General features: G+C 41.8%; 1 protein-coding gene across 1 annotated transcript in view; it reads right to left on the bottom strand.

Moving 5' to 3' along the window:
- Nucleotides 1–25,728, bottom strand: part of LOC142658002 (uncharacterized) — a 61,192-nt gene that overhangs the window by 14,729 nt on the left and 20,735 nt on the right. The window contains exons 4-6 of the mRNA XM_075833674.1: nt 19,726–19,886; nt 19,071–19,244; nt 18,863–18,986 (exon numbers count right to left, since the gene is read on the bottom strand). Of these exons, the coding sequence (XP_075689789.1) occupies nt 18,863–18,986; nt 19,071–19,244; nt 19,726–19,886 (459 nt within the window). The remainder of the gene's footprint in view (nt 1–18,862; nt 18,987–19,070; nt 19,245–19,725; nt 19,887–25,728) is intronic.

The following is a 25,728-nucleotide window of genomic DNA, read 5'->3' as shown; positions in this document are numbered from 1 at the left end:
AAATCGGCCAGAAAGCACCAGTATATCCTGGTGATCCTGGATTATGCAACTCGGTACCCAGAGGCTATACCATTGAGGAATTCCTCTTCAAGAGTAATTGCAAGAGAGTTATTTCAGGTATTTACTAGAAGTACAGTAAAAAAAGTGTAGTACCATGTTAGCCAGAAACAATATGTAATGTTAAATACTTTTGAGTCAAAAAACACGGGCCCCTTTTTCAGGCAAGTTTAGACATCAATTTCTAAACTTGCCTGAAGGGGCTCGTGTGCTCTGAAAGCCGCATATAGAACTTTTATGGTAAGCCAATAAAGGTATCAAACCTACTATACTTTTGGCTTTTTTGATAAAAAAGTATTTAACATTACATATATATTTACTAGAACAGGCTTACCAAAGGAACTTCTGACTGACCAAGGTACCCCTTTTATGTAATAAAAATAATGAAAGAATTGTGTAAATTATTTAAGATTAGACAGTTGTGCACTTCTGTCTACAACCCTCAAACAGACGGCCTGGTCGAGAGGTTTAATAAGACCCTCAAATGCATGTTAAAAAAAGGTGGTGGGGAAAAGATGGACGAGATTGGGACATGCTGTTGCCTTATTTACTTTTTGCTATCCGTGAAGTACCATAGGCCTTCACTGGGTTCTCACCGTTTGAATTGGTCTACGGTCAGCATCCACGTGGACTGCTTAATGTGGTAAGAAACTGTGGTGGAACATGTGCCCCAGATGCAGGGCGGAATGCAGGCCATAATGCCGGTAGTCAGACAGCACGTGCTCCAAGCACAGGAAGCTCAGTGCAGGGTATACAAGCAACCTGCTAAAATCCGTTAGTTCAGCCCTGGTAACCGCGTCTTATTGCTCATCCCAACGGTAGAGAGTAAGTCTTTAGCTAAGTGGCAGGAACCCTTTGAAATTATAGAGAAAATCGGCCCAGAGAATTATAAAGTGTTTCAGCCATCTAAAAGAAAACAACATAAAATTTATCATGTGAACCTGATTACGCCCTGGAAGGAGAGGGAGTCATTGTCCACAGGGATAGTGCCCAAAAAAGGTGGTGACAATGAGATAAACAAAGTGAAGTTGGCGACTACCTTGTCCTAACCCCAAAAACAAGGGGTAAAGGAGTTTCTCCAAGGAAATAGGGATTTCTTTACTGAGGTACCAGGTAAAACTAATGCAATACAACATGAGATTCTTACATATCCCCATGTCAGAGTTAATGTACGTCCTTATCGAATCCCAGAAGCTCGACGACAGGCTGTCGCAGTAAAAATAAGGAAAATGCTTGAGCTTGGCGTCATTGAGGAATCCTCCAGCGGGTGGTCCAGTCCTACAGTCCTGGTTGTAAAACCCAACGGTACTTGGAGATTCTGCAATGACTTCAGGAAACTAAATGAGGTCTCTAAATTTGATGCATACCCCATGCCAAGGGTTGATGAATTGAAAGAATTGGTCCAGCAAGGTATAGTACAACCCTAGATCACACCAAAGGTTATTGGCAAATTCCTTTGTCTAAGGAGTCCAAAGAGAAGACTGCTTTATCTACCTCAGATGGCTCATTTCAGTATGTCAACATGCCATTTTGTCTACAGGGAGCCCCGGCCACATTTCAACGAGCTATGGACAGGGTCCTGAGGCCTCAGAGAATACGCGGCTGCGTACTTAGATGACATTGTGGTTTATAGTACAGACTGGGACAGCCACTTAAGCAAGGTTCAGAATGTGATCAACTCCCTGAGAAAGGCTGGATTCACAGCTAATCCTGAAAAATGTGCCATAGGCTTAGAGGAAGCCAAGTATCTTGGAGATATTGTGGGAAGAGGAATCATTAAACCCCAGTGAAACAAGATTGAGGCAATTCAAATGTGGCCACGTCCCACTTAAAAAAACAAAAAAAAAAACAGGTGAGAATATTTTTGGGCATTGTGGGCAACTATCGGCGGTTTGTACAAAATTTTGCCACCCTTGCAGCACCACTTATTGACCTAACAAAAGGGTCTAGGCCTACTGCAGTACACTGGACTCCTGACATGGAAAAAGCCTTTACAGTATTAAAATCGGATTTGTGTCAACAGCCGGCTCTCATAGCTCCCGATTTTAAGAAAGAGTTTATTGTTAACCCCTTCCCGCAAAATCACGTACAGTTACGTCATGGGAGATGGACTGTTCCCGCATCTTGACGTAACTGTACGTCATGGAGATGAAGCTGGCTTAGGAGCTGAGCCAGCGACATCACCGCCGGGTGACAGCTGTATGTTACAGCTGGCACCCTGAGGTATCGGCCAGGACTGGAGCTAGCCTCCGATCCGACCGATTAACCCCTCACATGCTGCGTTGAATAGCGATCGCAGCATGTGAGGAGTTTATAGCCACCGGCGCCCCAGCAACATGATCGCTGAGTTGCCGGTGGCTGCAAAGGCGATCGGAGGGCTAATGCTTACCTCCCGGTCCGCCAGCAACGGAATCCTCCTATGCCCCGTCGTCGGCGGGGCCCAGGAGGCTTCCGGTACCATCGGCAAGATGGCGCCGGCTCAGCTTCCGGCTCAGAAGCTGAGCCGGCGTCATCAGCAGTGGGTGTCCGCTGTATGTTACAGCGGACACCCCGATCTATCGCCAGGAACCGGAGCTAGCTCCGATTCCTGGCATTAACCCCTTCGATGCAGCGATCCATTGTGATCGCTGCATCCTAGAGGTTTGTAGCAAATCGGCAGCCTTGCCACGCGATGGCAAGGCTGGCGACTGCTACCATGGCAACAGGAGCCCTAACAATGGACTCCTGTCTGCCATTACGTAAGCTGATTAGGCCCCGCCCAGAGGCGGAGCCTGATCGGCTTGCTGTCAGTGAACAACTGACAGTTCTAATACATTGCACTACATAGGTAGTGCAATGTATTAGAACATCAAACAAACTGTTGGACCTTCAAGTCCCCTAGTGGGACTAAAGAAAAGTGTCAAAAAAAGTGTCAAAAAAGTAAAAATAAAAGTTGTAAAAAATACAATAAAAGTTTCAAATAATAACACAAAACACAATCGCCCTTTTTCCCTTATCAAGTCATTTATTATTGAAAAAAATAATAAAGCCATACATATTTGGTATCGCTGCGACCGTAACGACCTGAACTATAAAAATATTATGTTATTTATTCCGCACAGTGAACACCGTAAAAAAAATAACTAAAAAATACTGACATAATTGCTATTTTTTGGTCACTTTGTCTTCCAAAAATTGAAATAAAAAGTGATCAAAAAGTCGCATGTACCTAAAAATGGTACCTATAAAAACTATAACTCGTCTCGCTAAAAACAAGCCCTCATACAGCTCCGCCGACGAAAAATGTAAAACCGTTATGGCTCTCACAACTTGGCGACAGAAAAAATCCATTCTCTTTACAAAAGTTATTTTATTGTGCAAAAAGTTGTAAAACATAAAAAGTGCTATAAATTAGGTATCGCCAGAATCGGACTGACCCGCAGAATAAAGCTAACATGTAATTTATAACACGTGGCGAACGCTGTATAAAAAGAACTAAAAAAATATGCCAGAATTGCTGTTTTTTGGTCACCTTGCCTCCCAAAAAAAAAAGGATAACAAGTGATCAAAAAGTCGCGTGTACCCCAAAATGGTACCAATAAAAACTACAGCTCGTCCCGCAAAAAAAACCAGCCCTCATACCACTATGTCTATGAAAAAATAAAATTAGTCAAGGCACCAATAAGCCAGGAAATAAAAATATGCAGTTGTGCCGGCCCGAGGGGAACGTTTCTTCTGTTTCAAGTGGCGAATTATCAAGGCCCCTAAAATTAGGGAACCAGGAAGGGGAGGACCCAAACATATCTGCTGGAAGTGAGGGTGCCCGTATTATACCAGGACAACACTTCCCAGCAAAATTCCCCAAACTGCAAAGGTGCCGAGTGCGGACCAAAAGGGGAATAAGTAAAGACCATTTATTAGTGCGACACCGGCCTGTGCAGAAAGGATTGTGTCACAGCATAACACACATCTATGGATTATTTTATTGTTTTTTTTTACCCCACTATACCACCTGACTATGCCCCTTATATACTCCGCCCGCCTTACATGTACCCCCACATTATAAACGGAAACACCAGTAAGACTCCAAACAAAACTACTACAAGCAAAATCCACGCTCCAAAAGCCAAATGGCTCTACCTCCCTTCTGAACCCTACAGTGTGCCCAAACAGCAGTTTACTTCCACATATATGGCATCGCCATACCCGGGAGAACCCTTTTAATAATTTTTGGGGTGTGTGTCTCCAGTGGCACAAGCTGGATATTGGCATATCTATTGAAAAACCATTTTCACTCTGCAACATCACGTGCACACCAATTTCTGCCAATCACCTGTGGGGTTAATATGCTCACTACACCCCTAGGTGAATACCTTGAGGGGTGTAGTTTCCAAAATGGGGTCACTTCTGGGGGGGATCCACTGTTTTGGTCCCACAGGGACTTTGCAAATGCGACACAGCGCCCAGAAACCAATCCAGCATAATCTGTACTCCAAAAGCCAAATGGCGCTCCTTCCCTTCTGTGCCCTACTCTGTGCCTAAACAGCAGTTTATGACCACATATGTGGTATTGTCATACACAGGAGAAGTTGCTTTACAAGTGTTGTGGTGCTCTTTTACATTTATTTGTTGAGAATATGAAACATTTTCAGCTAAAACTACGTCTTATTGAAGAAAAAGGATTTTTTTTATTTTCACTGCCCAATTCTAATAAAATCTATGAAACACCTGTGGGGTCAAAATGCTCACTACACCCCTAGATGAACTCCTCAAGGGGTGTAGTTTTGTGAATGGAATCACTTTTGGGGAGTTTCCACTGTACTGACACCTTAGGAGCTTTGCAAAAGTGACATGGTGTCAAGAAACCAATCCAGCAAAATCTGTGCTCCAAAAGCCAAATGGCACTCCTTCTCTTCTGATCCTTGCCGTGTGCCCAAACAGCAGTTTATGACCACAAATGGGGTATTGCCATACTCCAGAGAAGTTGCTTTACAAATGTTGGGGTTCTTTTATTCCTTTATTTGTTGAGAAAATGAAAAATTTGGAGCTAAAGCTACGTCTTATTGGAAAAAAAGGAATTTTTTTATCTTCACTGCCCAATTCTAATAAAATCTATGAAACCCCTGTGGGTTCAAAATGCTCACTACACCCCTAGATGAATTCTTCAAGGGGTGTAGTTTCCTAAATGGAGTCACTTTTTTGGTGTTTTCACTGTTTTGGTCCCTTAGGGGCTTTGCAAATGCGACGTGGTCTCCGCAAACCATTCCTGCTAAATTTGAGCTCCAAAAGCCAAATGGCGCTCTTTCCCTTCTAAGCTCCGCCGTGTGTCCAAAAAGCCGTTTATGACCACATGCGGGGTATTGTTTTACTCGGGAGAAATTGCTTTACAAAAGTAGTGGTGCATTTTCTCCTTTTAGTCCTTGTGGAAATTAGAAAAAATTAGCTAAACCTACATTTTCTTTGAAAGAATGTAGATTTTCATTTTCACGGCCTACTTCCAATAATTTCTGCAAAAAACCTGCGGGGTCAAAATGCTCACTATACCCCTAGATAATTTCCTCAAGGGGTATAGTTTCCAAAATGGTGTCACTTTTGGGGGATTTCCACTGTTTTGGTGCCGCAAGAGCCTTTCAGATCCGACATGGAGCCTAAAATATTTTCTAATAAAAAGGAGGCCCCAAAATCCTCTAGGTGCTCCTTTGCTTCGGAGGCCGGTGCTTCAGTCCATTACCGCACTAGGGCCACATGTGGGGTATTTCTAAAAACTGCAGAATCTGGGCAATAAATATTGAGTTGCGTTTCTCTGGTAAAACTTTCTGTGTTACAAAAAAAATAGATGAAAAATGAATTTCTGCAAAAAAAAAAAGAAATTTGAACATTTCACATCTAGTTTGCCTTAATTCCTGTGAAACATCTAAAGGGTTAAGAAACTTTCTAAATGCTGTTTTGAATACTTTGAGGGGTGAAGTTTTTAAAATGGGGTGACTTATCGAGGGTTTCTAATATATAAGGCCCTAAAATCCACTTCACATCTGAACTGGCCCCTGTAAAAATAGCCTTTTGAAATTTTCTTGAAAATGTGAGAAATTGCTGCTAAAGTTCTAAGCCTTGTGATGTCATAGAAAAATAAAAGGATGTTCAAAAAACAATGCCAATCTAAAGTAGACATATGGGTGATGTTAATTAGCAACAATTTTGTGTGGTATTACCATCTGTCTTACAAGCTGATACATATAAATTTAGAAAAATGCAAATTTTTGCAATTTTTCGCTACATTTTGGTGTTTTTCACAATTAAATACTTAATGTATCGAGCAAATTTTGCCAGTAACATAAAGTCCAATGTGTCACGAGAAAACAATCTCAGAATCGCTTGGATAGGTAAAAGCATTCCGGAGTTATTACCACATAAAGTGAAACATGTCAGATTTGAAAAAATCGGCTGTGTCCTGAAGGCCAAAACAGGCTGTGTCCTTAAGGGGTTAAGAACGATGCTTCAGATGTAGAACTGGGTGCAGTGTTGCCACAGGGGGTAAAACGAGAAGAACATCCGGTGATTTACTGGAGTAGAAAGCGTTCACCAGCAGAGAGAAATTACTTGATTGCGGAGGAGTGCCTAGCCGTAAAGTGGGCATTAGATGCCCTTAGGTACTATTTGGTAGGTAGGCCATTTAGGCTGGTCTCAGACCATGCCCCCTCACTTGGATGGCACAAAATAAGGGCCACAATTCCCGAGTAACAAGGTGGTTCTTAGCTCTGCAGGAGTATAAATTTAAAGTAGAACACTGGGCTGGGAGAGAAAATCAGAATGCGGATGACCTCTCAAGGATACACTGCCTGTTAGGAGGACCTGCGGCCAGGAGCAAAGGGGCGGGGATGTGTAATAGGTTGAGGGGGTTAATCTGCCTAGGGATATATATTCCTAGACGCCTATTAAGAGGTTAACATAAGATCTTCCCTCCACACAGGTGCAGGGTGATTAAATAAGAGAAAAGCACTGCTGGGAATGTGTGTGGAAGGAAGCAAGAGTGTGAAGACTGGTCTGCTGCTGAGCAGACATAATATTTACAGAGGGGTGAGAGCTAACCCCTGAAAAGGGACTGAACTGTATGCTTTATACTTGGACTTTTGTTGCTTGAAACGTTTCTTTCAGTTCTAAACTTTGTGTATGCTAATGAACAAAGCTACCGGTGTTTATTGGACTTTACTGCTTGAAAGAGAAATAAAGCTTCTAAAGTCCTCTTTAACAAGAATACTGTGCTGAGAATTTCTTTTTACCTAACAACATTCCCCAAACTGCTACACTATAAAATAAATATCACAGTTTCTCTTCCTGTGCCAGCCATGGCTCAAGTACCGGCAGCTAACTCTACATTTGGGACTTTTGTTCACATCTGGCAGAAAACGAAGGCTGCCATCCTCCAATCTGTTTCCCGCATGAAAAAGCATACTGACAAAAAAATAAAAGTTCCCCCTCAATTCTCTGCTGGAGTCAAAGTCTGGCTGTCCCTGAGAAACATTAGACTCGAGATGCCTTCTCACAAATTCGCTCCCAGGTTCCTCGGTTCTTTCAAAATCTTGTAAAGGATAAACCCTGTATCCTATGAACTTCGGATGCCTCCTACGCTCAAGATTTTGAACTCTTTCCACGTGTCTCTCCTTAAACCTGTGGTCCTGAACCGCTACAGTAAAACCCCTGTAAAAATCCTGGACTACAAGACGGAAGGAGTTTCTATTTGGTGGAGTGGAGAGGGTTTGGTCCTGAGGAAAGATACTGGGAGCCAGAGAAGAGCCTCAATGCCCATACCCTTAACTCTTTCAGGACCAAGCTCATTTTGGCCTTCAGGACCAGCCCTATTTTATCAAATCTGACATGTGTCACTTTATGTGGTAATAACTCTGGAATGCTTATACCTATCCAAGCGATTCCGAGATTGTTTTCTCGTGACATATTGTACTTTATGTTAGTGAAAAAATTGGTCGATAAATGTAATATTTATTTGTGAAAAACGCCAAAATTTGGCGAAAATTTGCAAAAAATATGATTTTTCTAAATGTAAATGTATCTGCTTGTAAAACACATAGTAATACCACCCAAAATAGTTACTATTTAACATTTCCCATATGTCTACTTTATGTTTGCATTGTTTTTTGAACGTCCTTTTTTTTTTCGAGGACGTTACAAGGCTTAGAATTTTAGCAGCAATTTCTCACATTTTCAAGAAAATGTCAAAAGGCTTTTTTTTCAGGGACCAGTTCAATACTGAAGTGGTTTTGAGGGGCCCATATATTTGAAAACCTTAAAAAACACTTTATTTTAAAAACTGCACCCCTCGAAGTATTTAAAACAGCATTCAGAAAGTGTTTTAACCTTTCAGGCGTTTCACAGGAATTAAAGCAATGTAAAGGTGAAATTTACAAATTTTATTTTTTTTGCTGAAATTCATTTGTAATACATTTTTTTCTGTAACACAGAAAGTTTTACCAGAGAAACGCAACTCAATATTTATTGCCCAGGTTCTGCAGTTTTTAGAAATATCCCACATGTGGTCCTAGTCTGGTAATGGACTGAAACACAAACCTCAGAAGCAAAGGAGCACCTAGAGGATTTTGGGGCCTCCTTTTTATTAGAATATATTTTAGGTACCATATCAGGTGTAAAGAGGTCTTGTGGTGCCAAAACAGTGGAAATCCCCCAAAAGTGACCCCATTTTGGAAACTACACACCTCAAGGAATGTATCTAGAGCTATAGTTAGCATTTTGACCCCACAGTTTTTTTGCTAAATTTATTTGAATTAGCCTGTAAAAATGAAAATTATTTTTTTTCCTGAAAAACCATAGAATTTTCAATTTTTTACAAGGAAGAAATGAGAAAAAACACCACAACATTTATAAAGCAATTTCCCCTGATTACGGCAATATCCCATATGTGGTAATAAACTGCTGTATAGACCCACGGCAGGTCTCAGAGGGGTAGGAGCACCATTTGGATTTTGGAGCACAGATTTTGCTGGAATGGTTTTCAGTGCCATGTCGCGTTTGTAACGGACTGGAGGGACCAAAACAGTTGAAACCCCCCAAAAGTGACCCCATTTTGGAAACTACACCCCTCAAGGAATGTATCTAGGGCTATAGTTAGCATTTTGACCCCACAGTTTTTTTGCTAAATTTATTTGAATTAGTCTGTAAAAATTAAAATTATTTTTTTTCCTGAAAAAACATACAATTTTCTAATTTTTACAAGGAATAAAGGAGAAAAAACACCCCAATATTTATAAAGCAATTTCCCCTGATTATGGCAATACCCCATATGTGGTAATAAACTGCTGTATAGACCCACGGCAGGTCTCAGAAGGGTAGGAGCACCATTTGGATTTTGGAGCGCACATTTTGCTGGAATGGTTTTCAGTGCCGTGTCGCTTTTGTAACGGACTGGAGGGACCAAAACAGTGGAAACCCCCCAAACGTGACCCCATTTTGGAAACTACACCCCTCAAGGAATATATTGAGTGGTATAGTGAGCATTTTGACCCCACAGATTTTTGCTGAATTTAGTGTAATTAGGTCATGGAAATGAAAATCTACGTTTTTTTTCAAGTAAAATTAAGTTTTACCTCAGATTAAAATAGGTAAATAACGAATTTTTTGTACCAGGTATAGGATTTTCTTGATACCTGGTATGGCTGTAGAACCTGATCAGCAAGGTCTACTCCCCCCATGTATTTGTTGTAATCAATGATTGACACAGGCTTTTGCTTTTGGGTAGTAGAACCTCGTTCTACAACATCCATTGTTGCATCAGTGTGGATCGAGCTGAGGATAAAAATATCCTTTTTGTCTTTGTATTTTAGGGCAAGCAGCTCTCCGCTGCGAACACCGCCTGACTGCCCCTTTTTGTACTTTTCATTCACAAATGATTGTGGAAACTCCTGGCGGTTTTTACGAATGGTCCCACAAGCCCCTGTGTTCTGTTCGACCAAACGTTTAAAAAGGGGTATGCTTGTGTAGTAGTTGTCCACATACAGGTTATGGCCCTTTTCTAGAAATGGGGTAATAAGTTCCCAAACAATTTTTCCACTTGTCCCTATATAGGGGGGGGCATCCTGGTGGGTTTAGTTGGCTATCTTTTCCCTCATAAATGCGAAAAGCTGATGTATACCCTGTTGAACTCTCGCACATTTTATAGAGCTCTATTCCAAATCTTGCTCTTTTAGATGGAATGAATTGTTTGAAGTGCAGTCTCCCTTTGAATTTTACTAGGGACTCATCAATGGAAATGTTTTGCGTGGGGGTGTAAATTAATAAAAATGTGTCTGACAACGCTTTGATGATGGGCCTGATTTTGTAGAGTCGGTCATAATCTGGGGCACTTCTAGGGAGGCACTGACTGTTATCGTTGAAATGCCAAAATCTCATGAGCATTTCATAACGGGCTCTAGGAAGAATGGCAGAAAAGGCAGGGGTGGTTAGAACGGGACGGCTGGACCAGTAAGATCGAATGCTCGGTTTTTTAACAAGCCCCATCGCAAATGTGAGGCCTATAAATTTCTTCATTTCATCAATATCTGTTGCCTCCATGAATTTTGCCTGGCATAATATGAATGGGGATTCTGAGAGATGAATTGGGAAGCATATAAATTAGTTTGGAAAACAATATGTTCCAGCAAATCATTTGTTAGAAATAAGTAAAAAAAATTAATTGGACCAAAACCTTCCACCTCCACATTTGTACCTGGGGTGGCATTAAAGTCAGGGATGAATGGCGCACCAGAATTTGAAGCCTCCCATCTAGTAAATGCTACATCTAGTGGCAAACTCTCTTGTAGGTTGGCATGCGCTTCTTCACTAAAATGAGGCATGTCACTTGTACTGGGCATCGTGCCCTGATTTGGAGATGTTTCTCCAACAGCCCTCTCTACCTGTCCTGTACTGTTCCTTGTATTTTTTGGCGATGAACCTGAATGACTGCTAGACTCAGAGCTGTCACTTTCGCTAACAGCAAAACCCTCAAAATAGTCTTCGCCATCTGACAAGACACTATCTTCACTGTCAGAGCATAAAAGGGCATACGCCTCCTCTGCAGAATAAAATTGACGGGCCATTTTATTACGTTTATATTTTTATACGTAAAGGTATATAAACGTAAATAGTATGAAGTTCGTTAATTTAATTAGAACAAATTAATTGACTGGCACAGCACTTCCTATCAAATTGATTACGTATATAACTTATACTACCCTAACCGTCACCCTAAATTATTACTAACTATACCGTAATAATTATTATTACTAACTACCCTAATACTAAAACCTAGCACTATACCCTAACCCTATATCCTACCTAACAAGGCAGATTAATGGGATTGGGGGAAATTGTTATGTGGTGTGTTTTTTCACTGTGTCTTATACTGTGATATTCACAGATCTGACACTGTCTCTCCTCTGTTTGCTCTCTGACAGAGCAGCAGGGGAGAGACAGTGTTTATATATACTTGGTCCCAGGGAAAGTTTGTTGCTGCAACAAACTTTCCCTGCGATGGCCATGATTTGTTACCATGACCAGGACCTGAACCAATCAGGTCCCGATCATGTCTCCAGGACCAGAGGCACTGTCTCTCCTCTGTCGGAACAGCAGAGGGGAGACAGTGTAGGTTACAGGGAAAGTTTGTTGCTACAACAAACTTTCCCTGCGATGGCCATGATTTGTTACCATGACCAGGACCTGAACCAATCAGGTCCCGATCATGTCTCCAGGAGCAGAAGCACTGTCTCTCCTCTGTTTGCTCTCTGACGGAACAGCAGAGGGGAGACAGTGTAGGTTACAGGGAAAGTTTGTTGCTACAACAAACTTTCCCTGCGATGGCCATGATTTGTTACCATGACCAGGACCTGAACCTATCAGGTCCCGATCATGTTTACAGGAGCAGAGGCACTGTCTCTCCTCTGTTTGCTCTCTGATAGAACAGCAGAGGGGGAGACAGTGTAAGTTACGTGGGAAAGTTTGTTGCTACAACAAACTTTCCCTGCGATGGCCATGATTGGTTATCATGACCATCACATGAACGGGACCTGAACCAATCAGGTCCCGATCATGTCTCCGGGACTAGAGGCACTGTGTCTCCTCTGTTTGCTCTCTGATAGAACAGCAGAGGGGAGACAGTGTAGGTTACGACGGAAAGTTTGTTGATACAACAAACTTTCCCTGCGATGGTCATGATTGATTATCATGACCATCACATGTTCGGGACCTGAATAAATCAGGTCCCGATCATATCTCTGGGACCAGAGGCAGATGACAGCAGCGAGATCCGGGTGTCAGCGCTATTCTGAGACACCCAGATCTCGCTTTTAACATCCACCGTGAATTCACGTCGGCACTGCACAGAGCCCAGCAAGTGCCGACGTGAATTTACTGTGGGCGGTCGGGAAGCGTTAATAAGATTCCTCTCTCGCTCTGGGCCCAAGAAGAGGGGGCGTAAGGGGGGGGTACTGTTATGGCCGCGACCTCTACTTACCTGCCTCCCACAAATATTACTCTTCCTGCCGGCGTCTCCCTCCCCAGAGACGCCGGCACATGCGTCCACTCTGTTTTGTTGTGCTCACTAGAGGGCGTGCGCTGGTTCCCGACCTTAAAGGGCCAGCTTACGCAAATGTAAATAATTATTCCTTGATCGCCCTGAACTATAAAAAGGGCTCTGCCCTTCTGATCCTTGCCTGAGCGTTGTTTGTAATTCCCATGTTAGTCTTACAAATGGTTTCTTAGTGTTGTCCCGTTCCCAGTGTTCCGTGCCCTGCTACCTGTATCTTGTATCCCGTGCTGTGTTATTGTTCCTGAGCCTGTTTAGTGATTTGAGTCGTGTACCAATACAAACGTTGTCATTTTCCACGTCTGGCGCAACCTACTGCACCTGCTGTCATCCGCCACGTCTGGCGCAACCTGCTGCACCTGCTGTCATCCGCCACGTCTGGCGCAACCTGCTGCACTTACTACCATCCTTGCCAGAGCCCCTGCCACCATCTGGACTATTTCAGGTACCCTTGTGCTACGAACTTGTATAGACTTTTGCATAGACTGTAACTTCGCCAGCTGACACGGCTACGGCTAGATGTGAGTACGGGAATACAAGTATGTGCATGTTCGCTACTGATCACGGTCTTATGTGATATTTATTGTATAGTTATATGTGAGTACAGGAATACAAGTATGTGCATGTTATCTACTGATCACGGTCTTATGTGATATTTATTGTATAGCTATACGTGAGTACAGGAATACAAGTATGTGCAAGTTCTCTACTGATCACGGTCTTATGTGATATTTATTGTATAGTTCGATGTGAGTACGGGAATACAAGTATGTGTATGTTCTCCACTGATCACTGTCTTATGAGATAAAAATGAATATGTATGTTTTGATTTCCATAGATATTTTTTAACCCCTTGAGTACCCAGCTCATTTTGGCCTTGAGGACCAGACCCATTTTTTCAAATCTGACATGTGTCACTTTATGTGGTATCAACTCCGGAATGCTTTTACCTATCCAAGCAATTCTGAGATTGTTTTCTTGTGACATATTGTACTTTATGTTAGTGAAAAAATTTGGTCGATAAATTCATTGCTTAACACCAAAAACACCAAAATTTAGAGAAAATTTGAAGAAATTTGGATTTTTCCAATTTGAAATGTATCTGCTTGTAAAACAGATAGTAATACCACACAAAATAGTTACTAATTAACATTTCCCATATGTCTACTTTATATTTGCATCGTTTTTTAAACAACCTTTTATTTTTCTAGGACGTTACAAGGCTTAGAACTTTAGCAGCAATTTCTCACATTTTTAAGAAAATTTCATAAGGCTATTTTTTTCAGGGACGAGTTCAGTTCTGAAGTGGTTTTGAGGGCCCTATATATTAGAAACCACCATAAAACACCCCATTTTCAAAACTGCACCTCTCAAAGTATTCAAAACAGCATTCAGAAAGTGTTTCAACCCTTTAGGCGTTTTACAGAAATTGAAGGAAAGTAGAGCTGAAATGTTCGAATTTCATTTTTTTTTTACAAAATTCATTTATAATACATTTTTTTCTGTACCACAGAAGGTTTTACCTGAGAAACGCAACTCAATACTTATTGCCCAGGTTCTGCAGTTTTTAGAAATATCCCACATGTGGCCATAGTGTGCTAATGGACTGAAACACCGGCCTCCGAAGCAAAGGAACACCTAGAGGATTTTGGGGCCTCCTTTTTTTAGAATATATTTTAAGCACCATGTCAGGTTTGAAGAGGTCTTGTGGTGCCAAAACAGTGGAAACACACCAAAAGTGACCCCATTTTTTAAACTACACCCCTCAGGGAATTTATCTAGGGGTATAGTTAGCATTTTGACCCTACAGGTATTTTGCTATATTTATTGGAGTTAGTCTGTGAAAATGAAAATCTACATTTTTTTCTGGAAAAACGCAAAAATGTCTAATTTTTGCAAGAAATAGAGGAGAAAACGCACCCTAATATTTGTAAAGCAATTTCTCCCGATTACGGAAATACACCATATCTGGTAACAAACTGCTGATTGGACCCACAGCAGGGCTCAGAAGGGATGGAGCGCCATTTGGATTTTGGAGCTCTGATTTTACTGGAATGGTTTTCGGTGCCGTGTCACGTTTGCAACGCCCTGGAGGGACCTAAACAGTGGAATCCCCCCAAAAGTGACCCCATTTTGGAAACTATACCCCTCAAGGAATTTTTCTAGTGGTATAGTTAGCATTTTGACCCCACAGGTTTTTTGCTGAATTTATTGGAATTAGTCTGTGAAGATGAAAAGAGACTTTTTTTTGGAAAAAAAACAGAATTTTCTAATTTTTATAAGGAATAAAGGAGAAAAAGCACCTCAACATTTGTAAAGCAATTTCTCCTGATTACGGTAATACCCCATATGTGGTAATAAACTGCTGTTTGGACCCACGGCAGGGCTCAGAAGGGACGGAGCACCATTTGGATTTTGCAGCTCAGATTTTGCGGAATTGGTTTCTTGGGGCCATGTCGCATTTGCGGAGTCCATGAAGTACCAGTACAGTAGAAGGTGTGATCCCAATTTGGAGACTATATCCCTGAAAGAATTAAATTAGGAGCTGTAGTGAGCATTTTGAGCCCTCAGGTGTTTTATAGATTTTATTAGAATTGGTAAGTGAAAATTAAAATTATTTTTTTTCCAAAAACCTGTAGATTTAGCTCATAATTTTTCATTTCCAAGAGAATATAGGAGAAAAGACACCCCAAAATGTGTTACACAATTTCTCCTGAGTAGGGAAATACCCCATATGTGGTTGTAAACGGCAATTTGGACATACGGCAAGGATCTAAACGGAAAAAGCGCAATTTCGTTTTTGGAGTGGAGATTTTACAAAATTTGTTTTTTACGCCATGTTGCATTGCGCTGAGGTACCAGTACAGTGAAAACTCCCGAGAAGTGACCCCATTTAGGAAACTACACCCCTCAAGGAATTCATCTAGAAGTGTAGTGAGCATTTTGACCCCCAAAGGTTTTGCAAAAATTAGTGCAGTGGATGTTGCAGATTGAAAATTGCCATTTTCCACAGATATGCTATTTCAGTGCCCAATGTGTTAGGCCCAGCTTGTACCACTGGAGACATACGCCCCATAAATTGTTAAGTGGTTCTCCAGAGTACGGTAATATGTGGTCATAAACTGCTGTTTTGGCACACTGCCAGGCCCAGAAGTCTTTTGGAGCACAGATTTTGCTTGGTAGTAGTTTTGTTTAGTGTTTTACTGGTGTTTCAGTTTATAATGTGGGGGCATATGTAAGCTGGGCGGAGTACAACAGGGTATATGTAAGCTGGGCGGAGTACATCAGGGTATATGTAAACTGGGAGGAGTACATCAGGGTATATGTAATCTGGGCGGAGTTCATCAGGGTATTTTAGCTGGGCGGAGTACATCAGGATATATGTAAACTGGGCGGAGTACATCAGGATATATGTAAGCTGGGCAGAGTACATCAGGGTATATGTAAGCTGGGCGGAGTACATCAGGGTATATGTAAACTGTGCTGAGTACATCAGGGTATATGTAATATGTGAGGAGTACATCAGGGTATATGTAAGCTGGGCGGAGTGCAACAGGTCATAATAGGATGATGTAATAATGGGGAGAATGAATAATAAAATTAATTATCCATGGATAGTGACGTACGCTTTGAACCAATCCTTTATGAACAGGCCGTATTATTGGGTGCAGGAGTCGCACTTCTAAAGGGTGTCTGTGGTGTTGTACAAAATATCCGCACTCCAGCATTGCCTAATCTTTGACTACTTCACTAGCCCCATTTGTAGCACAGACCCCAAAATGTCATAGTTTCCGCTGCATTTACAGGGTCTACCAGTGAGGGCTGCAATTTGATCAGTTTTTATTCCATTTTTTGTGAGGTGTTCTCTGTGCAGTATAAACAACATGTTTACTTTACTCTGCGGTTCGATACGATTATGGCAATACCACATTTATATAGTTCTTATATGTTTTACTACTTTTACAAAATAAAAACACTTTTTTCTAAATAAAATGTTTTAGTGTCACCATGTCCAGAGAGCCATAACTTTTTCATTTTTTTGTCGACGGAGCTTTGTGAGGGCTTGTTTTTTACGTGACACACTGTAGTTTTTATTGGTACCATGTTTGGCTACGCGCGACTTTTTGATCACTTTTTATTCCATTTTTTTGGAAACAACGTGACCAAAAAAGGAAATTCTGCCATTGTTTTTTATTGTATTTTTTTTACGGTGTTCACCGTGCGGGATAAATAATATGATATTTTTTTAGGTCAGGCCGATACAAACGCGGCGATACCTATTATATCTAGTTTTTTTTTTCCCATTTTTTTCTAATTATATAGGGCTTGATCAGGGAAACAGGGCGATTATTGTTTTTATCACGTAAAACTTTTATTTATTTATTTATCTAAAACTTTTTTCCACTTTTTATTTTACACTTACTAGGAGACTGGAAGATCTTATCTTCTGATTTCCTGTACAATACAATGCACTACTTCTGTATGTACTTGTGTAGTGCAGTGTATTGTAACAACTGACAATTGAGCCTATTACATCCTGCCTTGGGCAGGACCTAATAGGCTCCCGTACCTGGCAACCAGGAAGCCGTTGCTAGGCTTCCTGGTTGCCATTGCAACCATCAGAACCCCGCGATTTTTTGCAGGGGGGGGCAATGGGGTGGAGAGGGAGCCCCCTCCCCCTGTATCAATCACTTAAATGCCGCTGTCGCTATTGGACAGCGGCATTTAAGGGGTTAAACTGCAGCGATCGGAAAAAACAGTGATTGCTGTTGTTGCAGTGGGATGTCGGCTGTATATTACAGCCGACACCCGATGAAGATGGAGCGCGCACAGCTCCTGTGCCCGCTTCATCCTCATGGCGTTACTATACGCCCATTTTCGGGAAGGGTTAATAAAAATAGTGTTTTTTTTTTTGTTTTACATGGCTTTCTCTGATCTCCTCACGGATCTCACAGAAATGAGGAGCTCAGAGAAGGTGACAGGAGCTCTCTCCTGTAGACGTCACAGACGGCTGTGATTGGTCAGTCTCTGAAGACTGACCAATCACAGCAATCGCCGGCATGGGGGCCTGCTAATTGGTCCCCAGGCCGGTAGCAGAGACGGTTAGCTGTCAATGACAGCTGCCGCCGCTGTTGTATCAATATGTGAGTTCACATAGTGACAGTTTATTCCTTCTCTGCAATAGTACGGCGAAGGTCCGCTGCAATGAGCGGCGTGCGCCGTACTATTGCGGGGAAGGTACGCAACGGGTTAAATGGTATTTTTAATCAGTTAAACATTTTTATTTGTGCCAATGAGGATCGTCATAGTCGTGTAATGTGATGTCATATAAAACTCACAGGCAATGCTAACCCCTTAACGACATCCACCGCATATGTATGACGGAAGTCGGAAGGGAAACTATTCGCTATCGGCTAATAGCGAAAAAAAATAAGAAAAATGTTCAATTAAATTCAAATGAAAAAAACAAAATCAAATATTTGATTTAAAAAATTGCCTACAAAAGATGTACAAAGCATAAGTGGGAATTAGCTTTTTTTTTTTTTATCCAAGTGATTATTTTTTCAGAACACATTGTACTTTCTTCTAGTGGTAAATTTTGCTCAATAAATTCTGTATTACGTAGTTAATAAGGATGAAATAAGACAAAAGTCCATCAAGTACATCCTATAATCTGACCGTGTTGATCCAGAGGAAGACAAAACCCCCCATGAGGTGGATGACAATTGTCTCATTAAGGAATAACTCCTCCCCGACTCCAAATCCGGAAATCACAATCAACGTCGCAGAATCTAGTACCCAGAACTTGTAATATTAAAGAGTACCAAGGGTTATACTGACATTATCTAGGTATCTATTATAGTACAGGAGTGTGCCAATAATTGTCTTTCTAAAAGACTTGTATTAAAATGTTTACTTCTAACTACAGCACAGACTGCCAGTAGTCCACGCTGCCTGCTGCTCAGAACTCTGCATTAGGAGACAGAGCGTGCTGCTCGTCTCCATGTATCCAGAACGGCCGCCAGCGCTGTACAATGTAATGTGACCACTAATGCAGAATTATGAGCAGTCGGCAGCATGAAACGTAGGGATCTAAGGTAATGTAAAAGCAGCCGAAATTGTGGATCTCCTACGTCATTGCACACGTGTATATGTACTGCACATGGTATTAACATTTTAACGTGGCCGCCATTCCAGCCTCTGCCCACAGTAATGGCCAATACATATCTTTCTTCTTACCTTGTGATGTGCGCGGCCGGTAGTTCTCCATCATGACCTCCTCGTACAGATCCTGGTGTCCTTCTAGATACGCCCACTCCTCCATGGAGAAATAGACCGTGACATCCTGACTCCTTATAGGAACCTGACACACACAATGATACAGTCATCACCCAGACCCCTCCAGTGTTGGTACTGGATAATTTCCTAGCATTCCCAGCAGTGTCACCTCTCCAGTCAGCAGCTCAGTCATCTTGTAGATCAGTTCTAAGATCTTCTTCTCATGTATCCGGGAGTGAGGGGGAGGCTCGGTGATGGGGCTCTGACTACTGCTCCATCCTCCTGACTCATGGATGATGGGAGTCGTACAGTCACCCGATGTCTTCTTCACTATTGTGTACTCCTGTGTATGGAGAGAGACACTTAGAAAACTGAACACAGTATTCCCCCCTCAGTAGAAAGAGGGAGATTGTGATCCCGCTGTATAGAGCTCTAGTGACCCCACATCTGTAACACTGGAGACCTCACCTACAAAAAGACATTGAGAAAATAGAACGAGGCCAAAACTAAAAAGGAAATAATATTGGGGCGACTAGATGGAGAATGTGCTCTCCTCCTGCCGTCATCTTCTATGTTTCTATATAGATGTCATCCTGATCCTCCTGGTTCCTGGTCATTCTCATTGCTCTACAACATTACTATTGCTGCATTGGTGACATGACATATAACTGACCATATTGGGCGCTTATCTTCAGCTTTTGTGGTGTTGGCTTCTTGACGTCACTTGGAAGGTCTGGCTTCTGTTATACAGGACACTGGATTCTTCCTATTATGTATTGTCCCTTCGCTATGTGTGACTTGTTCTATAATGTAGAAAAGTTTACCTCTCCGATCAACAGGTAGATGATCTCCAAGGTGAAGTTTAATATTCTTCTGCTCAGCTCATTCCTGTCCTTGTCCATCCTTGGTGGGTCATTCAGAAGGAACATTGTGGAAGAGAAGATGAGAAAACTGGAGGAACTGGAGGATCTAGTACTGCAGACGTCTTTATGAAGAAAGGAGGAGAAGATAGAAATCATACAGGGGACAACATCATGTGTGACATACAGAACCTCACTTATTGAGCATAGAGAGAAACATCTCAGAGCCGTCACCACATGGAATAAAGGGGTATTCCCAACACGGACATTTCTCCCCAGGATATGCCAGAGATCTCGGATAGATGCAGCTCCACCTCTGGCCGTGCTCGGCTGTTTCTGGAACTCCCATGCAAGTGAATAGAGTCGTGCACATGTGTGGTCACCTCTCCATTCATTCTCCACCTGGACGTAAAGATCATCTCACCAGGCAGATCGAGGGACCCCCGTTATCTGCATAGCGGTAGGACCCCAATATATCAGACATTTTTGGACTATAAATTATGAGATATTAGACGTCAGAGAAGCCGGAACTTCAGAGACTTGTAACATTCTTATTTATTACAGTAGTGGGAATAAAAGAAGCTCCTTATTCATATTGTGTTCCCCTATTCCTTGTAGATAGTGATCAGGACCCTCTCTCCTCATGTAGCTGATAGTAATTGTATGTTCCCCTGTAACTAAGGCTCTGTTCACACCTGCTGGACAGATAAGAAGCGAGTGATAGACCCCAGTGACTTCTCCTGTGGATGGCTGATAAATGTCCTTCCTGGTACAACCCCTGTAATAGGAGGCATGCAGAATAGGCGTGGGGCGCAGTAACTGTACACCCGGCATGCGTCTCTTCCATGTCATACAGGGAAGGATGTCTAATAACACAGAGAACACCCGACCAGTGCCTGCACTCTACCTCTTACACTGCAATCGCTAAAGGGCCTGTGTTGATGTCACCACCATGTGACCAGCGCAGGAGGGGCAGAGCTCCACAATATAGAGTAGTGGATGAAGAACCTGTGACGATATCAAGAACACGTGACCGATGCATCAGGGAGCGGAGCTTAGAAGTTGAAAGAATGAACTATGAATGAAGGACCTGTGATGATGATCCCGTGACATGAGGGAGTCAAGAGGATCATGTGACCGATACAGGAGTGGTCTGGTCGGAGCTAAGAAGTGCAAAATATAATAGTTTGTGGATAAAAGACGTCACCATGATGTCACCACCATGTGACCGAGGCAGGAGGGGCGGAGCTTATCAGTGGAGAGAAGTGTTGGATAAAGGACCTGTGACGATCACATGACGTGAGGGGCGGGGCTTTGTGAGTTGCAGAGCTCTTAGGGAAGAGCTCTGTGAGGGGGCGGGCTCCTGTGCTGTGTGGAGAAGTGATGGATTCAGTATTTTCTTCTTCTATACTAGTCCTTCACAATGAATTAGAATATCATCAAAAAGTTAATTTATTTCAGTAATTCAATTCAAAAGTTAAACTCATATATTAGATTCATTACACACAGGGTGATGTATTTCCAGCATTTTTTTCTTTTAATGTTGATGATTATAGCTAACAGTTCATGAAAACCCAAAATTTAGTCTCTCAGAAAATTAGAATATTATATAAGCCCAATTTCAAAAATTATTTTTAATACCGAAACGATGGGCTAATGAAAAGCATGTACAGTATATGCCCTCATTAGTTGGTCGGGGCTCCTTTTACATGAATTACTGCATGAATGCGGCGTGGCATGGAGGCGATCAGCCTGTGGCGTTGCTGAGGTGTTATGGAAGCCCAGGTTGCTTTGATAGCAGCTTCAGCTCGTCTGCATTGTTGGGTCTGGGGTCTCTTATCTTCCTCTTGACAATACCCTATAGATTCTCTATGGGGTTTAGGTCAGGCGAGTTTGCTGGCCAATCAAGCGCAGTGATACTGTGGTTATTAAACCAGGTATTGGTACTTTTAGCAGTGTGGGCAGGTGCCAAGTCCTGCTGGAAAATGAAATCAGCATCTCCATAAAACTTGTCAGCAGAGGGAAGCATGAGGTGATCTAAAATTTCCTGATAGACGACTGTTTTTGACTCTGGACTTGAAATAACACAGTGGACCAACACTGTTGCTCAGTGGTCCAAAGTCCTGTTTTCAGATGAAAGTAAACTTTGCATTTCATTTGGATATCAAGGTCCCAGAGTCTGGAGGAAGAGTGGAAAGGCAAACAATACAAGTTGCTTGCGGTCCAGTGTGAAGTTTCCACAGTCAGCGATGGTTTGGGAGCCATGTCATCTGGTGGTCTTGGTCCACTGTGTTATATAAAGTCCAGAATCAACGCAGCCGTCTAGCAGGAAATTTTCGAGCACTTCATGCTTCCCTCTGTTGACAAGCTTTATGGAGATGCTGATTTCATTTTCCAGAAGCACTTGGCACCTGCCCACACTTCCAAACAATACCTGGTTTAACCCCTTTAGGACGCAACCTGTTTTGGCCCTGTGGCACAGCCGATTTTTTTTAAATCTGACATGTGTCACTTTATGTGGTAATAACTTGGGAATGCTTTTACGTATCCAAGCAATTCTGAGATTGTTTTCTTGTGACATATTGTACTTTATGATAGTGGAAAAATAGTCGATAAATGTAATATTTATTAGTGAAAAACAACAAAATTTTGAGAACATTTTCAAAAATTTGGATTTTTCTAAATTTAAATGTATCTGCTTGTAAAACAAATAGTAATACCACACAAAATAGTCACTAGTTACCATTTCCAATATGTGTACTTTGTTTGCATAGCTTTTTGAACATTCTTTTATTTTTCTAGGACGTTACAAGGCTTAGAACTTTAGCAGCAATTTCTCACATTTTCAAGAAAATTTCAAAAGGCCATTTTTACAGGTACCAGTTTAGTTGTGAAGTGGTTTTGAGGGCCTTATATATTAGAATTCCCAAATAAATCATGCCATTTTAAAAACTGCACCGCTCAAAGTATTCAAAACAGCATTCAGAAAGTTTCTTAACCCTTTAGCCGTTTCACAGGAAATTATTTTTTTTTCGAAATTCATTTGTAATAAAAAAAATAATCTGTAACACAGAAAGTTTTACCAGAGAAACGCAACTCAATATTTATTGCCCAGATTCTGAAGTTTTTAGGCCCTAGTGTGCTAATGGACTGAAACAGTCCTCAGAAGCAAAGGAGCACCTACAGGATTTTGGGGTCTTGTGGTGCCAAAACAGTGGAAACTCCCCAAAAGTGACCCCATTTTGGAAACTACACCCCTCAAGGAATTTATCTAGGGGTATAGTTAGCATTTTGACCCCACAGGTATTTTTCTATATTTATTGGAGTTAGGCCTCATGCACACGAACGTAAAAACGCCTGTAATTACGAGTCATAATTACGGGCCCATAGACTTACATTGGCCACGGGTACCTTCACGTATACTTACGGGAAGGTGCCCGTGCCGTTGAAAAATATGGACCATGTCCTATTTCAGGCCGTAATAACGGCACGGGTAGGCCCATAGTAGTCTATGGGGCTCCCGTAAATACGGGTGGCTACGTGTGTGCACCCGTAATTACGGGAGCGTTGCTAGGCGACGTCAGAGGATAGTCACTGTCCAGGGTGCTGAAAGAGTTAACTGATCGGCAGTAACTTTTTCAGCACCCGGGAAAATGACTACCGCTGGAGTTACATAGTTCGTACGGTTGAAAAAAAGAGACATGTCCATCAAGTTAAACCAAGGGATGGGAAAGGGGAAGTAAAATATTTCTACACAAGAGATTATATTTTCTTGTTCTAGGAAATTATCTAAGCCTTTTTTTAAAGCCATCTACTGTCCATGCTGTGATCAGCTCCTGCGGTAGACTATTCCATAGATTCATAGTTCTCACAGTAAAGAAGGCTTGTCGCCTCTGCAGGTTGAACCTTTTTTTCTCCAGACGGAGGGAGTGCCCCCTTGTTTTTTGAGGGAGTGCCCCCTTGTTTTTTGAGGGGATTTTACATGGAACAGGGCTTCACCATATTTTTTGTATGTGCCATTAATATATTTATATAAATTAATCATGTCCCCCTTAGTCATCTTTTTTCAAGGCTAAATAGGTTTAGTTCTTTTAATCTTTCCTCATAACTTAGATTCTCCATGCCCCTTATTAGCTTCGTTGCTCTTCTTTGTATTTTTCTAACTCCAGGGCATCCTTTCTATGAACTGGAGCCCAGAACTGAGCTGCATATTCTAGATGAGGCCTCACTAATGCTTTGTAAAGTGGTAATATTACATCCCTGTCCCGCGAGTCCATGCCTCTTTTAATACACGACAATATTTTGCTGGCCTTTGAAGCAGCTGATTGACACTGCATGCTGTTATTTAGTTTATGATTTACAAGTACACCCATATCCTTCTCAACAAGTGTCTCACCCAATGTAGCTCCCCCTAGGACATATGATGCATGCAGATTGTTCGTACCCAGGTGCATAACTTTACATTTATCTACATTAAACCTCATTTGCCAAGTGGACGCCCAAACACTTTGTTTGTTTAAATCCGCTTGCAATTCACGAACGTCTTCCATAGACTGAACATTACTACACAGCTTGGTGTCATCTGCAAAAATAGAAATAGTGCTATTAATCCCATCCTCTATATCATTAATAAATAAGTTCAATAATAGTGGTCCCAGCACTGAACCCTGTGGTACACCACTTATAACCGGTGACCATTCAGAGTAGGAATCATTGACCACAACTCTCTGGATACGGTCCTTGAGCCAATTCTCAATCCAAAACGATACTTTCTAAACCTATAGTCCTTAATTTACCCATTAGACGTCTATGAGGGACAGTGTCAAATGCCTTTGCAAAGTCCAAAAACACTATATCCACAGAGGCCCTCTGTCTAGGCTACTGCTCACCTCTTCATAAAAACAAAATCAGCCATTACGGTTTTACGAAGGACAGAAGCTGTCAAACCAACCTGTCACTTATAATACTATTAATAGTATTAAAAGTTAAAGAGGCTCTGTCACCACATTATAAGTGGCCTATCTTGTACATGATGTGATCGGCGCTGTAATGTAGATTACAGCAGTGTTTTTTATTTAGAAAAACGATAATTTTTGACTGAGTTATGACCTATATTAGCTTTATGCTAATGAGTTTCTCAATGGACAACTGGTCGTGTTTTACTATATGACCAAGTGGGCGTTGTGGAGAGGAGTGTATGACGCTGACCAATCAGCGTCATACACTTCTCTCCATTCATTTACACTGCGGATAGCGATATATCTATATCACTATTTGCAGTCACATAAACACACTATAACGCTACTCATGTGTCATGACAATGAATATACATTACCTCCAGCTAGGACGTGACGTGTATTCATTCTCCTGACCACTTCTGTAGCGTCTCTGTGATTTACAACACAGCAGGCGTAGTCTCGCGAGATTACGCTGTAAACTGTCATTCACAGCGAGATCTCGCTGTGCTGTAAATCACACAGACGCTACAGAAGTGGTCAGGAGAATGAATACACGTCACGTCCTGGCTGGAGGTAATGTATATTCATTGTCATGACATGTGTAGCGTTATAGTGTGTTTATGTGACTGAAAATAGCGATATAGATATATCCCTATCTGCAGTGTAAATGATTGGTCAGCGTCATACACTCCTCTGTACAACGCCCACTAGGTCATATAGTATAATACGCCCAGTTGTTCATTGAGAAACTCTTTAGCATAAAGCTAATATAGGTCATAACTCCGTCAAAAATGATCGGTTTTCTAAATTAAAAACACTGCTGTAATCTACATTACAGCGCTGATCATATTATGTACAATATAGGCCACTTATAATGTGATGACAGAGCCTCTTTAACTCACCTGCTTCTTCCTCCAGTCCGGCCTCCCGGGATGACGTTTCAATACCCCATATGTGATAATAAACTGCTGTTTGGACCCACGGCAGCGCTCAGAAGGGAAGGAGCGCC

Source organism: Rhinoderma darwinii, chromosome 1 (assembly GCF_050947455.1).
Source record: "Rhinoderma darwinii isolate aRhiDar2 chromosome 1, aRhiDar2.hap1, whole genome shotgun sequence".
Taxonomy (NCBI): domain Eukaryota; kingdom Metazoa; phylum Chordata; class Amphibia; order Anura; family Rhinodermatidae; genus Rhinoderma; species Rhinoderma darwinii.
The sequence above is the reverse complement of the archived record's forward strand: the minus strand, read 5'-3'. Positions and strand labels throughout refer to the sequence as shown.